The following is a 17,176-nucleotide window of genomic DNA, read 5'->3' as shown; positions in this document are numbered from 1 at the left end:
AACAGATGTTGGCTGTTAGCCGACTTTGTATATAGTATATCGTCTGCTTTAGCTATTGTGTTTTTCATTTTCAATTTAACAATAAACGTTTACTTGCTCTTGACCATTAAATTACATATTTATTTCCGTTCTGTAACATAATTTTACATTTTTAGTACGGCCATAAAAAGGCCTAGATCCGTGGGTGTTCTCCAAGCTCCAAGCTTCCTCAATTTTAATCCATTTCTGCTTCTGTTCTTACGCAACCTGAGCAGTTAACCAGCCAACCCGAAGCCAAACCATCTTATTCCCATTTTTATCCATCGTCGCCCCGCGTTAAAAACCAATTAATTTCGACGCTCAACTGGGGCGATATTTCGAGGGTACTGAAAGATCATCTGTCATCTGTGGGATCTCTCCGAGTTCTGGTGACCTTCCAGTTTGGGGCGGCTGCAACCGCTGCAACTGCACTGCTGCGGCACAAAGAGAAGTCCCTAATTGTTTGCATTTGTGTTGCAATTTAGCTGAAATCGCGCCTCTTGGCCAAATTGTCTTTAAATTGGCAGTTGGCGCTGTGCGCCATAAATCCAAGCAGCACCAGTCCGCGTCTCTTTCTGGCTTTTTAGCCATCCCATCTTATTGGGATTCGAGAAGTATTGCTACCCTGGGAAAATATGCATTTGGACAATATTTCTTCTTTGAATTTTCAATCATTTATTTATGGTGTCATCTTTAAAAAAAATATTTAAAATAATTTATTATAATTTTCTTATCTTACGGTTCTTTTATTTTTGTATTATCGTTTTAATAGAATCGTTAAGAAAAGTAATCTAATGAAACAATAGAATGTATTGGTGGCCTTAAACAGAATATGTTGTTTTGCTAACTTAAAGAAATTACCTAATGTATTGATAGATTATAAAGTTGTTTTTCTTTTTCTTCAAAGAATACGTTTTTGTAGCCCTAAATATATATTTTTTGCTGGGTATTTCCTAGTCTTGACTTGCGTTTCCACCAAGTTTCCTTTTTATTTTGGCCAACCAGCGGAAGTACCGCTTGGTGAGTTTGCCCAGCCGCCGGCCGATCCGCCAGAACATATAGCATCCTATAGCATACGGCCAGCCCGATCCCGAGAGTCACCCGTGGGGCATCGTTGGCGGTCAGCGGACCTCTGATATATACCCAAGTCGAAGTCGGCAACCGAGTATACAAACTCAGCTGCGCTCGCAAATTATCAACAAATTAGAGTTTTCGTCGAAGGAGCCGGGCTCGCGGGTCCCGAGTGATTTGCTTTTGATTTGATTTCATTTGCTCGCATGTCTCGTTGTCATTTCGTCTTGGGTTTGGAGATCGGGGAACTGAGATCGGGGAACTGGGAACTAAGAACTGGGATACACAATCCACGAACCACAGATCGTTCAGATCCTTTTCGGGGCCCATTTCTCAGCCGGCGAGCTGCGTTTTATGGGACGCCGCTGGTAAAGTGATTTCTTCAACGCTTTGTTAGCGCAGCGGATTGATGCGGCTGTCATTAGCCGATTTCGTTTTCGGCCTAAACGGGTCCCAAGATATAGCCACCCCGCATCCGTATGGCTTGCTAAATGCGTTTTTAACGTGCTTTTAATTGCCAGCAGGCCCCCTGCCCCTGCGTTTCCCCATTCGGTTTGCCTCGCCGGGCAAATTAAATCAAATTGAAACTAATTAACATAAATAAATTTACACAAATCCAATCGCAATATGCCTCGTTACAGGCCTTCACACTTTCCGCTTCACTGGAGGAGGAGGAGGCTTGGAATTGGGATTGCCATTGGGACTGGGATTGGGATTTACTGGGTGACATTCGCAAGCGACAACTGTCAAATTGGACAAGTTGCATTTGCAAATAAATAGACGGGCACTCGTTCAAACGGAAACGGAAGCTGACGACCCACGAATGCTGGCAATTGCCAGGGGGGGGGGGGTGGAGTGGGCGAGGGCAGTGGCTGCGGAAAGGGGGTTTGAGGCGCCGCAAGGAGGCTGCGTTAGCTATGCTTCGACGCTTGCGCTTAAAGTTTTTAGGCGCTATGAAATTAATTGGATTTGCCTGCGGCGAGGCCAACCGTGCACAGTGGGGCAAAATCAATTGAAAAGTAAACTGATAGCATTACGAAAAAAATCTTAAGTGTTTGCAGTAATGTATTTAAAATATATAGATTTAGAAATTGATGTCTATATTTAGTTTTTGCATTCTACAAATGATTACTTCATTTTCCATGCCATGATATAGATCTAGAAACCGTCCTAATTAAATATAATCCAAATAAACCTCTGGATACTTCAATAAATCTTTATATATTTTGTATATCTTTGATTATTAGTGTTTGTGTTTTGTATTTCCATTCTACATTAAAAGCAAATTTACCATACCAAGCATAAAATACTTGAAATTGGTGTAAAATATTGTATAGATCTAGAAACCCTCTAAAGTAAATATAATCTAACTACAACCCTGGATATAGGAGTATAATTATATTTTGTATATCTTTGAACCAAGTGAAACCCCAAAAGGAAATATTACCAAAATGGCGTAGCTATTTGTGCACTTATGAAGATTCCCCTGAATCTGCAAGTGGATCACGCGGCGTATGCGCAATGTAACCGGGTCCGGTGTCAACCGAAATCCCACGAAACCACCCAGTAAAATCCACCCATCCACCCACTTGCCAGTTATTTACTGCTTTATTTGCGGTCTTGTCAAAGCAATCAACACAGGCAGAGCGTGTCCTTTTCCTGCCCGTGGCCCAAAAGGTGGTGGCTTTTATTTACTTGTCTGGCGAGTCCTTGTTGGCTCCGCCGGGTTTATTTGTAGAATGGTTTTTCAATAATTTATGTATGACGATGGGTGGCTGGGTGGGTGGTTGGGTGGCTGGGTGGCTGGGGTGGCACTTGATTTAATGTGCGGGGTGTTACTTTCAACACCCTCCAATCACAATAATAACAGCAGCGCCGAGCACTATTGACTGGCGCTGTGACAATGCAATTATAAATGGTGACAAAATAATTTCCGCTGCGTGATTTTTATGACAGTTGTTCACCGTACGGGTGGCACTCTGCATTCTGCACCGCTGACCGCCGCCAGAGAATTAAATCAGAATTAAATAGTTTCGGTATACCTTGGGCCCGCCAGCCTTTCAGCATTTCAAATGCCAATTTAATGACCATAATTGGTTAGGATGTGGTCGAAGTCGAAGTCGAAGTCGATGTCGATGGGCATAATTCGAGCTCATCCTTTTGGCCTGTTTGGTTTCCTGTCCTTTCCCGTCCAGTGTGTGGGTGCCTCCCCTGAAGGGGCGATCCTTTCAAGGGCTTCCCACAGTCAAGGCTGAGGCATAGGAAATCATAATTCCGGGGCAACGGCTCGCGAATTCATAAGAGCTTGTCATTTGTGGCACGCAATCGCATTGCGTTATAATTGGAAATTGGAAATTGCCATAAAATGGCAATGGTATAAAGAGCAAAAAAGAAAATCAAATATTAAAAGGCATCATTGGCTCTGACTTGCCGATTCGCCCGGCCTTGTGAACTCTATTAACTCGCATGGGAATCGTGATCAGGTGAAAAATAAAGGTGAACGATTAATGAAAAATAGTCCTCGCTATGGGGAATACCTTTACTTTTTAAAAATATTTTAGTTAGAATTTAAATTATATCTAATTTACAAACAAGCTGTAAAAAAGTGTTAATCAATCCTAAAAAATAGTATTTTGGGCGAAACAATAAAAATAATGGTCCAAAAATGGAATGTCATACCTTGTTGAATTCGTAATAAAATCCCCAATCAATTGGGATTCACACCTTAAAAATTTTATTTTTGACCAATTTTCGCAAAAATTATGATGTTACATCCAATTTTCGCCAAAAATATAAAATCTCTTTTTTCAAACCAAAAATATTAAGTTTTTTGGGCAAAACAATAAAAGTAATGTTCCAAATATGGAAAGTCATACCTCGTTGAACTCGTAATAAAAATCCCAATCAATTGGCATTCACACCTTAAAAATTTTATTTTTGACCAATTTTCACAAAAAATTATGATGTTACCCCTTACAAAAAAAGTGAAAATTTGGGAAAAATTGAAGTCTTTATAATCGGCCAAAAAATGATTGCGATCTTTTATCCAGCTTGTTAGCTTTCCAAAACAGTATGCCTTTTAGATTTCAGTCCATTTTTTGCCAAGTTACAAGGAAGGACAATGAAAAATATCGAATTTTCGTCAAAAAAATTAAAATCCTTTTTTCAACCCAAAAATGTTCAGTTTTTTGGGCGAAACAATAAAAGTAAAGGTCCAAGTATGGAATGTCATACCTTGTTGAACTCGTAATGAAATTCCCAATCAATTGGCATTCACACCTTAAAAATTTTATTTTTGACCAATTTTCGCAAAAAATGATGATGTTACAAAAAAAGTGAAAATTTGGGAAAAATTGAAAACTTTATAATCGGCCAAAAAATGATTGCGATCTTTTATCCAGCTTGTTAGCTTTTCAAATCAGTATGCCTTTTAGATATCCGACCATTTTTGGCCAAGTTACATCAAGAAAGATTCTTTTTTTTTCAACCCAAAAATGTTCAGTATGTTGGACAAAAGAATAAAGCAGAAGTTTAAAGTCCCTAAATGAATTATAATTGCAAAATATTTAGTATTTTCATGTCTACCACGTTTTTTTATCAGTGATACAATTGTTAAGTCCACCAGACCATTACATATATTTTAAAACAAAAAACCCCAAGCCAATTTGAATATTTTCTCTATACAAGGCCTTGTGGCAACCGATTGCTATCGGCTAATATTCAAAGTTTGAGATCATATTTAACTGATCAGATGGACTGGCAAACGCTTTTCACAGCTGAACAACTGCCCGTGTCCTTTTTCCGCCACTTCTGTCCTAATCCTGCGAGGAGGAAGAGTTCCAAATTCCAAATTAAAACATTTGTTGCCATTTTCTATCGGCGGCCAGCCATCTCAATTTGTCAATGGTTCCGGGGGATTAGAGTGCGGCAAAAAAAGTATACACAAACGGGGATTTGGCGCCCTATCAGCGATGCTGCTGCTGGAAAAAGGACATCGGCGACTGGGACTCGATGAATTTGTCACATTAGGCCCGGCATATGTGAACGGGCCAGCGGAGTGATAAGATCCAACCCATCTGATCCGATACTATCCGATCCGATCCGATCCGATACGATCCTCACTGTGTTTTTGTAAAATCTCCTAAGACTTCGCTACTGTTTTTCGGTGGTGATTGTGTTGCCGTGGTGGTGGAAAATGGCAGGGAAAATATTGTTGCTGCCGGCGTAATTGGCAGGATATTAGCAGGGGTTGTCCTGCGGCCCAGTCAAGGGATTACGCCGGGCATTATGAGCAAATTAAGTGTGAAGTGGCATTTGGGATTTATCCCGGGCACTAAGCGCTTTAAAATCGAAAAGGAAAAACTAACAGCGAGCAGGACGCACAAAAGGTGTCACATGTCAAGCACTCCGAGTCACTCGAAAGCGGCCCGAAAACAAACTAACACTTAACCCCCAAGAAGGGCCCTATGTACACCCACTTTATCCGCCCACTCAAGGACCCAAGGACGAGCTTATCATTTACACTTAACGCTCGGCATTTCGGCACGTGCCGCTGCATTATCAACCGCAAAATGCTCATAAAGGATCAATTTGTGCGCACACGTGGCCAGGATAATGCACATAAATCAAAGCAACGGCTGCCGAATGGACAAAGACGATGACAGTCCGCGGAAAATGCTGGCGGGAGTAAAAATGGGGTCTACCATCCACCCACTGCACTTTCAGGGCCCAAGGATATGCAGTTTAGAGCGGCCTAAGGAAGCCATTAGAGAGGAAGCCCAGGACCTTCGGGCACTTCGGGTGTGCGAGCCACCGGAAGTAACCGAGATTTATGGTCTTTGAAAGGGACAACGGAGGTTACACCTCTCGGAAACCCATTCAATTTGCCACCGCAGAGATAAATGGCTCATATTTGTCACAGATTGTGTTCATTTTAATTTCCTACATTTTATTCCAAGCTTAAGGTCATTCAGTTGGCAGTCTAATCAAGTATGTATTATGTGGACAAGTTAATTTCCTTAATATTTTTGAGCGGATAAATTGGGTTTTGACCATAAAATTAATAAATTTGTTAAATGTAAATTTGAATTTCCCTCATTTCCTAAAGTAAGCCTTACAATATTTTCAACCATTTTCAAAAATGAGTGAATTTCTTTACTATTAAATTGTATTATAAAGGTTTTTTTGGCTCTAGCATTATTGTGATTACTTACTATTTTCAATACTTTGAAAATGATGATCTATAGGCTTTTAAGCAGAACAAAGCGAGCTGATTTTTATTATCAGATATGTAGCCCAAGCTCAGATCCATTTGAATGATTAAACTCGAAGAAAAAGCCAAGTCTTTAAGCATCTGGAGAGGCCCTCGGCAAATAATTTGCATAACTACAGCCGGCGAGGGCATATAAATCTCTTATATGCTTTCTATTTAACTTTTACTAAAGACTTCCGACACATTTCTGCGCCGGCCAATTTGCCAGGCGGTTCCCCGGATTCCCCGACTGCCCCCGGATCCCCTGGATACTCCCTGGATCGCCCGGATTCCCTGGATTCCCTGGCCTGCAGCCGCTTTCAACACCTACACACCAGTGGCCGCCGGGCCCAGTTGCATTGCGATGGCGTGACTGGCCTCCATTTGGCCCAAAAGCCCGGGAAAGTGGCCCAGAGTGGCCGGCCCGGTTGTCTGCGGCCCTCGAGGCTTGTAACTTATCTAAATGCACACAATTATTGAATATAATCGCTGCCAGAAGAGGCGAAAGCCGAAGCCGAAAGCCAGGGGAGCGAAAACAAACACGTACAATTTTTGCATGCCGCCTTTTAGGCGTTCCTGCGCTTCGCAAAACGAGGGAAAATTGCCAAAGTACCGCCAGTAGAATGCCCTAATTTCGGGAAATTAAAAGAATTGGCGAAGAGAAAAAAAGGTGGATCATATTATATCGCTTTATATCGATCATATTGTATAGGATTAAATCGATCTTATTTTTGTATATAAGTTAATAATAATATTTAAAAACTATTCATGTTTTTAAGAATCCTCAGAATATAGAACTAATTAACAGGTTTTCACATCCCCCGTTTCGGCAAATCCATGACCAAGTTCAATTATCCCAACAAAGCGATTGGCAGAGTGCAGAGAATAACAAACATTTTGCAATTATCGGGCAAATATTTATTTAAGCGCAATTATCTCAACACGAGTTGGAAAAAAGCAAACGACAGATAAAACAGGGTAAAAATCAAATGAAAAACCCAACTTGCTGGCAATTAAGCGCAATTTCCGTTCCCTGTCAAATGATTATTTAAAATGCAATCTATGGGATACATATGTATATAAATCGGGGTGGGCGAGGGTAAATAGTTAATGCAGCCATGGCAAAATGTGACAAATTATACAGAACGGAGATTAACTCGCCCGAACCATTTGTTACAAGAATCGGGATTGGGATCGGAATCGGGAAAAAAATCAGAATTAAATTAAATAAGCAGTAAAAACAAGCCACTTATTAATGGCATATGTCCAGTGTCACTCGCACAGAAATCAACAAAATGCGAATAAAAAATGAAATAAAACAGAAAAAACAGCAAGGAATCAAAGGTAAAAAAACCAGAGTGCAAATTAAATGCAAACAAAGTCGATTTCCCATTCCTGCGAGCATAAACTTTTAATTTCGTTTTCCCTTTTATTTGTAAATTACACATTTCGCTGAACGAAAATTGCAGGTGGAAAGTGCAGGTGAGTGGGTGGTTGAGGGTTGGTCGGTTGGCCACATCCGTTCGCAATTTTCGGGGGAAAATCCGCGAATCGTGGGCGTTCTTCCGGTCCGCTCGTCCAGCCCCCGCTTTCTGCCCTGTGTTTATCCTGCGAATTTCAGAGTTTTCAGGGAAAACCGTGGCGAAATAATTATAAAAATCAATACAGTAATGAATATGGGAGGAAACTAACCAATGTTTGGATGCTTAAGAAAAGTATTCATTCAAATTAAAACTATATAAACATGAAAGGCATTTTATAAATCAGTGCAATACACCATATTACATCTTGAGTATTTTTATTTAACAGCAGCATTTACCTATTATAAAAAAATATATATTCATAGTAATAATGTAATATAATATAATAATATTTAAATTATTATATATTAAATGGTTGTTGTTACTCAAATATCCCTATTTTTAGCTAGTACTTAGCTTATCTATATTATTTTATATAGAATTTAATTACAATAAGTATAAGGTCCATATAAGTTACACGATTTGTATACATTTTATAAGAATCCTTGCTATAAATCCAAGTTCCATGATAAATCTCCTTCCTTTTGATTTATCCACCCTGTTGGCTGATTGGCTGCTTAAGCGAATTGTGGTGGCTGCAGATGAGGACGATGGTGATGATGATGGTATGGTGATGGAGCAGGGTGATCCCGATGCCGGTGATGTTGGTCCACCCACAAAAATGTGCGGCTAATTGGATGTCTGTGTGCGAGGATGGCGGCCATGTGTGGCAGGTACTTTGACAGTCGGCGCCTGATTTCCATGCAAATTGGTTACAGCACAGTAAGCAGGCAATATTTCTGCTTCATTTCATAAATGCGTCCGGGGTCGACTCCTCCAGTCCTCAATTCCCCAATGGCTGACTTCCAGCTCTTTGGATTCCATGAGTTTGCATATCAAACGCCTGATGATGTGTCTTTAATTTATACATGAATCCGCAGCCAATTTCGTGTTTACTTACGAAATTTATAAATGAAAAGAGTGCGAATTCGAAAAAAGAATTCCCAGAAGTGGTTAAAATTCATGCATGTTACAGATGATAAATATGATATATCATTTTCAATACTTAGTACGAATTTCTTAATAATTGTATATATTATTAACATATTACAGATGATAAATACCTAACTGAATTTGAAAAATACTTAGTGGAAATTTATACAAAATATACGAAATACATCGCTTTTCCTACCACTTTTCCAATGCCTCTGCAAAATGGTTTTCATTTTCATTGCTGACCATAATTAGCAAGCATCTGAGTAAACTGAAACTGAAGCAACGGTCGTGTTTAATTGAGTGGGACGGCGATAGCGGAGCGAAAGAGAGAGAGTACGTGCCGTTTCTGTCTTGTGTCATTTGTCTTTAATGAACGGTTGCCCGCTGGCCAGCGACGTGTTTTTGTTGTCATTTCATTGTCCTGCCAAGCGTTTCTTTTGTTTTAGGCCAACAGCAATTTGAACATTGCGGCCAATTTGTCGATGAAGGCGCAAAAACACGAGCACAAGAAACTGGAAACCCGAAACTCCAGGCTGGGAACCCAGAACACGCGTGCTGCCAACAAAAACGCAGAGCAGAAGAGTTCTGAAATGGGGTAGAAACAAGGTCCACCCTGTGACAACCTACTGGGAAGGGTGGCCCTAAACATGAAAAAAAAATATTGTAATATTGGGTTTTTATTTATTAAATATAGTACAAGTACTATCAATTTTGATATCAATATATTAACTAAGAAAAAAAAAATTTTTTTTTTGCTTACCTGAAAAAATAAATAATTTAGGATGTCTGTTTTGAAAATTCCCCAAAAGATGTATAAAATGAAGGTCCAGAACTTTATCACCTTAAAGTACTCGTAACCCATGGGATCCATCTGGAACCCCTTGGATTCAGTCAGCTGGTTGTCTGGGTCCCTCTGCGAATCCTTGGACTCGAACTCGAACTCGGACTTCAAGGATCGTTTGCTGGGACTGGCCTGCAGCGCCGCTTGCATGCGAGCACGCAATGCCGAACATGGCCATAACCGCTCGACGCCTGCCCCCCGCCGAACGACGCCCCTGCTTTTGGCCAACTGGTGGCCAACGGTGGCAGTTATTCAATATATCAACTTTTGGCCTAATAAATGCACTAATTGCGGTTAAATGCATTTTGCATGCAATTATTATCATTAGGGGTTGGCTCGCACGTCGTCGTATATCCCCCACCCTCGCCCTCACATCGTTTGTAAATTGTTTCTGTTGGTCATTATTTTAATTGCCCCGGGACACGTCCAACCTACGTCCCCCCCCATTCCATCCCCCATCCCCCATGAAGTCCAACAGAACGATTGCTCTATTTTCATAGTATTGTTATTTTTTATTTAGACAAAAAAATATGCGGTTAAATATACTTTACATTTTACAGTTACAACGTTTATAGGTCTAGGCTACCAAAAAAAAAATGGGTTTATTCGATAATACATTTCGTGGTTAGGCTTAACTATACAAAACTCTTTTGCTTTTTTGGCTGCTAGTTTTTACAACATTCAAATAAATATTTTCGTTTTAATTTTATTCCATTATCTTATGTTAAAAAAAAGGTTTAAAAAACATTTTGAATAAGTTACTAAAAGCAAATCAAATAAATTAAGCAAGCACACGCATACAGATATATGATTATATACACACACAAGCACACACACACAGACAAGCTGGGCTTTGGCACATTCTCAAAAACGTGAATTCTTGGGGATATGGTGTTTTGAAAAATATATTTTTGTCATCCATACCATCTCGCTTCAATACTGAACATTTTTGTGCTACTTTTGACCTATAAATAAGCTATACAAATGCAAGCTTTTGTGATTTTGGTCTTAAGTTTATAAATGCCTTCAATTATATTTCTAATAAATTTAAACCAAATACTTTTGTACTTAAGTTGGAACCATAAAAAGCATGGATGATATGGTATTTGATTAATACAATCTGTGATCAATTTAAGTAAATATCAATCAAATAGTATAAAAAAACAATTTAAAAACAGAAAAAACATGATATGTAGCCAGCTAAATTCCAAACTGAAAATCCCCTAATATAATCTCTTGATTTCTTAGTTTTTGATAGGTATTAGATTGAAATGTAGTTGGTATCCCCTTAAATATCACGTTTTTGAGACAGCACAAGGCCAATGATGATCGATGATACGATCGCCGGACTGCAACCTCCGTACCGCTCACACCTGAATCTGGTCCTCGTCGTCCGACTGCGAACAGCTGTCGACGGACCGCCCGGGCGGACTGCCCGGATTGAGCGTCGGACTGGGCGTCGACGGCGGCCTTGGCGGTGGGGAGGCGGAGGCGGCGTGGTCGGAGCGGCCCGGAAGCGGTTTGACCACTCCGCTCGGCGGCGATCCCCCACCGCCCACTGAAGGCGGCGGTGGCGGCACCGCATGCGGTCCGCCCGGATTCGCGGCAGCCGCAGCCGCCGCACTCTGATAGTAGCTGCTCAGCGAGGACAGCGAACTGGAGGCGGATAGGTGGGAGAAGGGAGCCGGACCCACGCCCACTCCCACGCCCACGCCGACGGACGGAACGCCGGCGTACAGGTTGTAGGGCAGCGGCTTCTGCATGGCGGCTGCGGCGGCCGCTTGGCGGTAGTAGATGTCGATGTTCGTGTGGGGCGTGGCCCCGTGGGCGGCTCCGGCGGCGGCCGCATACGGCCAGGCGCCCAGGTAAGGCGATCCGCCGTACAGCCGCTGGAAGGCCGCGAAGTTGCCGGCCTCCGCCAGCAGTTCCAGGCCCACGGCGGTCTGCCGCTTCCATTTGGTTCTGCAAAAAAAAATATACAAAATGTATTTATTACATATTTTACTTTGCAAGGCTTTTGTAAATTAATAATAGTTATAAATAATATTTAACATGCCTAAAGTTATTTAGAACTTGATCTTACACACTCATAAAATATAAAAACAGTTTGGAAAGAATATAAATTTAACATGTCCAAGGCTGTTTGGAATTTCCTCTTATACACTTCAAAAAGTATTTGACTTGGGTTTTAGGTATCTTAAAATTTACAAAACAGAACTTAATTTAGTAAATTTACTTTCTTTTCTTCTTTCTAATTTATGTATAGAAAAACCGCCTATGACTTCAAGTTTCTAAAATATAATCATTCTATCTATTATTTTCCATATATTCCAAATATTATTGATGTTTAAATTTATACATTTATAAAAACCAATCATATATTTGTGCATTTTAACTACCTTATAAAAACAATTAATCTTTGCTTTCGTGAGACCCACCTGCGGTTCTGGTACCAGGTTTTCACCTGGCAGTCGCTGAGGTCCAGCTTGTGGGCCAGCTCCTGCCGCTCCTGGACGCTGAGGTACTTCTGCCGCTCGAAGGACTTCTCCAGCGTCTGCAGTTGGTGGTCCGTGAAGGCGGTACGCGCCTTCCGCTGCTTCTTGCTCAGGCCGCTGATGTCGCTGGCGGAACCGCTCTTCACGCTGTTGCCGTCGTCGTCCTTGCCGCCTGGAAGAAATTTAATAATAATTATTAATATATATAATGTAAAGTATTACAATGCTAAAAACTATCTACAGGCTTATAGGTCTACCATATCATTTAAACAGTGAATGTTAAATAAAGAAAACCATATCTTAGCTATTCATATGTAGTCGTCTTTTGAAAGGCCATCTGCCAAAGTCCGGCTAATTCGATTCAGATCGCTGTGCGATCTGTTAAAACAGTTGCAGAAACAGTTAGAGGCTCGTTTATGGCCACGCAATTGCCGCTTCCGCTCACAAAGCGGTTCGTGTGTGTAAGTGCAATAAAACCGTATGGCAAAATGTCTAAACTTGCCACAAAAAGGCGCACGAGAGATAGCCACGCCGGACAACTCACCCCCCATTTCGGCGAGCAGTGTTCTTGGCCAGAAAAGGTGGAAAAGCGGCCTTTTAGTACATAAAATTTATGTAAATTCAACCGATTGTGGTTACCCGATAAGCGAGAGCGAGTTTTTTGGCCCATGGTCAGGAGGGTGTTAAGGGGCTCAAGGGGGTTAAGCAAACTCTCAAGCGTTAAATTATTTAAAGCGAAAATTTGCCAAGTGCCGCATTTAAAATTGGTCTGCAAAGTGGAGGTGAATGGGCTTAGAATAGAAAGGGGGAAGTGGCCATTGTTTACCCCAAAAATTCAACAGCATTTGGAGGTAATTTTAAACTGATTGAAAACACACTAAAGTCTTAATAACATTTTTACCACCTTTAGGCTTTGAAGCAGTAGAACTAGTAGTAGTTCATAAAGTGTTTGTCATCCCAAATTGAAATTAAACAACATTTCAGTATTTGTCTAACAACTGCCCCTAGTATTAAACTTTGAAATATGAATCAAATGAAAATACATGCTAATTATTTGTACATATCATCGCTAATCAAGAGCTTATACTGCCGCCAAGGCGAAAGTCGCTTAACATATAAAACGAAAACGATAAATGATTAATGGCAGCGATAAATGAGCGATAATGCCGCAATTGAATAAAATTAATTTTCAATTAAAGTAAATTACTCACGAATGTTGGCGCCGACTTAGTGAGTTATCGATTTGCGGGCGATAATTTGTGGAACATTTTTGAGAGAGACAATACTGGAAAGCCATAAATAAAGGCCAAATAAAATGTGAAAACGTGTTGTAAAAATTAAACTCTCGTAATTGATGCTCTCACTAAATATATTTAAACAAACCGAATTATTTTTGTGATTTAATTGTAGGTTTTTATAAGGTATGTATGACATTTTCTACTACAGTTCGTAGGGATATTTTTAAATCAAATGCTAGTGGTCGATAATCGTTTGTTTTTTTGCATCTTCAGTTCAGGGCAATTGCGAAATTCCGATGAATTGGCGGATTGCCGCCTTCCCTGCCCGCTGGCCATCTTCCCAAAGGAGCTGGCCGACGCGACTACCGTTTATAAAAGTGCAATTGGCAACAGGAAATTGCCGCAATAAATGGCACAAAACAGGGCCCAGATGGAGTGATGGATGTGGATATGGAGCTGGAGCCGGAGCTCCAGGAAACCTGGCCAAAAGCGAACCGAGTGGCGATGAGATGAGCAAACAGACTGCAACATTTTTTTTATTCTGTTGCCCGGCTGCCATTGCCGTGGGGCGTCTATTAAAGGGGGTTAAATGCATTTTTATAACAATTTCCACAATTAAATGATTGCGAGGGGGGGGCCGGTGCGTGAGATAACAGGGGGAGCAGAAGGGGGAGATACGCGAGTGAGATGTGTGTAATTATTTGAGATGCTTTTTTTTTGTACTGCGGCTGTGGCCGTTTTTAAACTGCATTTTGTTGCTGCATTTCAGGCAGCTCCCCCCGCCCCCAGGCCAGTGCCACGCCCCCATACTGCCATAATAGCTCACAGATCCGCAGGTGCATGCCCCCCAGTTTAAGGAGAGAGGGGGGGCAGTGGTCGGGGGGTCTTTAGAAGCTTCGCAATGACGCAAACAAAGCGTGAAAATGCATTTTTTTTTTGTTTACTATACAACTAAAACCACAACAAAAGCAAAAGCAGCAAGAACGAGAATGTAAAATGGTCATGCAATAATTTTTACAGTTTGTTTTGCAAAGCGACATCGACGAGGGCCGCCAACGCCGCACCGCCCCCCACCCACGCCGCTCTACCCCCCCTACCCCTTTTTCAGGCGCACGCTTCAAAACAAAAGACTTAGGCAACGAACTTGGCTGCCGCACATCGGACTTACTTGGTTTTTGACTTAATTCAATTAGGCTTTTAATTGGCCATGGGGAAATGCGTTTCACAACAAAAGCATTAGCACGAATTAAGGCAGAATTCGAGTTATTCTGCCCAAGAGCTTGCTGAAGAATTATTGGATCGTTAAATTATGATATTCAATATAACCTAAACGTAAAAGTTTTGAGTTTGGTCTTCTTGTTATCAAAATGTTTTGAAAGGAAAATTACATCTCAATTTAGTAGTATCGATTTATAATTTAAGCAAGTGTTACAATAACATCTAATAGATAAAAAGAGACAGTCGGCCACGTTTACAGTTTGGATTATAAATACATTTCTGTTAAACCAACAAAGCTAACTTAATCAGACTTGTATTTTTGGTATTACCTATTTTATCAACTTAACTCTTATTTAAGAACTTGTCAAATTCCAAATCTTGAGAGAATAAAGATATTTTATTTTAAGTAAACAATTTTAAAAGCAGGCCAATTTTGAAAACTCTTTGATTGGGTACACTTTTTGCGTATGGTCTTGTATAGATTTATTTCAGAACTTTAATCTACCTACACACCAAGATCTTTCACTTATTTTTGGCTGTTAAGAATATTTTAAAGGGACTCACATTTTTAAATAGTTTTTACAAATCTGTGAAAACTTATTGGAAGAAATTAATATTTGTGAGTTAGAGAGAATCGTTATTATTATGGCCTAATTTTTGGTTCTCTAATTGTTCTGCTGTTTTTTAATTATGCAGATTTTTAAAGAAATGTGATTTGAATTGAGACTGGTATGGTGATGACTAATATCATCCTATAAGAGGGGTTCTCACGACCCTCAACCCCTAACTACCTCCCCCACCCCCCGCATAGTACAGAGGCTCACCTCACCATTGCTACAAACGCTGTGATCGTCCATGTGGCCGCTGCCGCCCGCCTCATCGCTGTCGCAGTCCTCGTTCTCCTCGTGGTAATCGCTGCTGTCGTCCAGATCGCCGCTCTTCGGTGGCGCCACCCCTCCGCCCACCTCGCCGCCACCCACTCCGGGCGGTCCTCCGCCCCCGCCCCCGCCAACGGCTGCCGCAGCAGCAGCGGCCGCAGCAGCAGCAGCTGCAGCAGCATTGTTGCGCGCAGCAGCCGCAGCAGCAGCAGCGGCATAGTGCTGTTGCATGGCCGCCGCATATTGGGCCACATTTAACCCATTGCCGCCGGCGGTGGGTGGAAAGTGCCCCAGCTTGCCGTGCGGATGCATCAGCTGGTGCGGATGTGGATGTGGCGGATGCGGATGTGGCTGTGGGTGGTGCAGGGCAGGTGGCAAGGCCGCTCCACCACCGGTGGCGGTGGGTGCCTCGAAGCTTTCGCCATTATTATTGTTGTTGTTGTTGTGAGCGGGACTGCTGCCGCCGCTGGAGCCCGAATTGTTGTTGTTGTTGTTGTTGTGGTGGTGTTGGTGGTGGTGTTGCAACTGCTGTTGGTGGTGCTGCTGCTGCTTGTAGAAGGCGGCCGCCGCACTGCCCGCCAGAATGTCGTTGATCATGAAGCGGGATCGATTGGGCTTGAGGCCCGCTGCCGTGGTGGTGCTGCCGCCGCCGCCGCCGGAGGACATGGTGGTGGTGCCGCCGTGGATGTGGATGCCAATGGAAGCCACCGGCGGGGGCTGCAGGCCGTAGTGGTGGTGGTGAAGCTGGTGGTGCTGCTGCAGCAGCTGGTTATGCGCTGCGTTGGGCTCGCTGGGCGTTTGGGTGAGTATGCTCATCGAGTCTTTCATAGCCAGCCCCCACAGGGTTACGGGTTCTCTTTTAGCCTCTTCCCCTTTTTTTATTGCTTTTTAAATATATATATTATTTAAATTTATTTAACACTTCACTAAAAAAATGCACAGTCACTGGAAGTTCTCTGTCTGTAGGATGTCGGGTTCTCTTAGTTATTGTATCTTTTTTTCTTTGGCCTTATCTTAGTTTCAAAACCCAGCGACGTCGTGAGCGGCTTGGCTGCCAAAACGAGACTGAGCGTTTATGAAACGCACCTGCCCGAGCCGCCGCTGCCGACGCCTCTGCCGGCGTCAACGGCGACTGAGGCTGCGGCGGCGGTGGCGGGCAACAAATTTGCCACTTTGTCATAGGCGTTGGTTGGGCCGCCTTAACCCCCGAAAGCCAGAAAAGGACGGCCAGTCGCGACCAGTCGCTGGCTCTCGCTCTCCGGGTATCGCCATCTCATCAGCCGTCCTGCTCGCACGCAGCGCCATGTTGCCGGCGGTGTGGTGAATCCACCACGCCGTGGTGAACTACAGTCTCTCGCCGCGTTTTATAGCACCAAATGTCGGTCAAATGGCATTTTCGGTTCGCTCTCTTTTTTGGCTCTTCGGGGCCTTGAAAGTGGCCCAAAATGGCGTTACGGGGAAGTCGGTGGACTTGTAGGGTGGAGGCGAGTCTTCAAGTCCTGGAAACAAATCCATAAAAGTATTTTTCATGTTTTACTAAGGATGTGAATCACCAGGAACTAAAATGTGAAACAGTATTATGTTCACAGCAAAGAACTAATAGCTCGGCATTAAAAATATAGAAAGGCGAGTGAAAGCCAATTTTATAAA

At 42.2% G+C, this 17,176-nt stretch overlaps 1 protein-coding gene across 2 annotated transcripts; it reads right to left on the bottom strand.

Moving 5' to 3' along the window:
- Nucleotides 1-10,234: 10,234 nt before the first annotated feature.
- On the bottom strand, nucleotides 10,235-16,573 carry LOC119556488 (homeobox protein B-H1). Of its 2 annotated transcripts, none has more exons than XM_037868746.1 (3): nucleotides 15,473-15,661; nucleotides 12,136-12,364; nucleotides 10,235-11,659 (listed from the first exon to the last, which is right to left on the bottom strand). In XM_037868746.1, the coding sequence occupies exons 1-3, from the start codon at nucleotides 15,526-15,528 to the stop codon at nucleotides 10,898-10,900; spliced, it is 1,047 nt and encodes a 348-aa protein (XP_037724674.1). In that variant the 5' UTR covers nucleotides 15,529-15,661; the 3' UTR covers nucleotides 10,235-10,897. The 2 variants fall into 2 exon arrangements, with proteins under 2 accessions (XP_037724674.1, XP_037724673.1); XM_037868745.1 differs by having other exon boundaries at nucleotides 10,921-11,659; nucleotides 15,478-16,573.
- Between the last annotated feature and the right edge of the window lie 603 nt (nucleotides 16,574-17,176).

Source organism: Drosophila subpulchrella, chromosome X (assembly GCF_014743375.2).
Source record: "Drosophila subpulchrella strain 33 F10 #4 breed RU33 chromosome X, RU_Dsub_v1.1 Primary Assembly, whole genome shotgun sequence".
NCBI lineage: Eukaryota > Metazoa > Arthropoda > Insecta > Diptera > Drosophilidae > Drosophila > Drosophila subpulchrella.
Note: the sequence above shows the minus strand (reverse complement) of the source record. Positions and strands in the feature narration are given on the sequence as shown.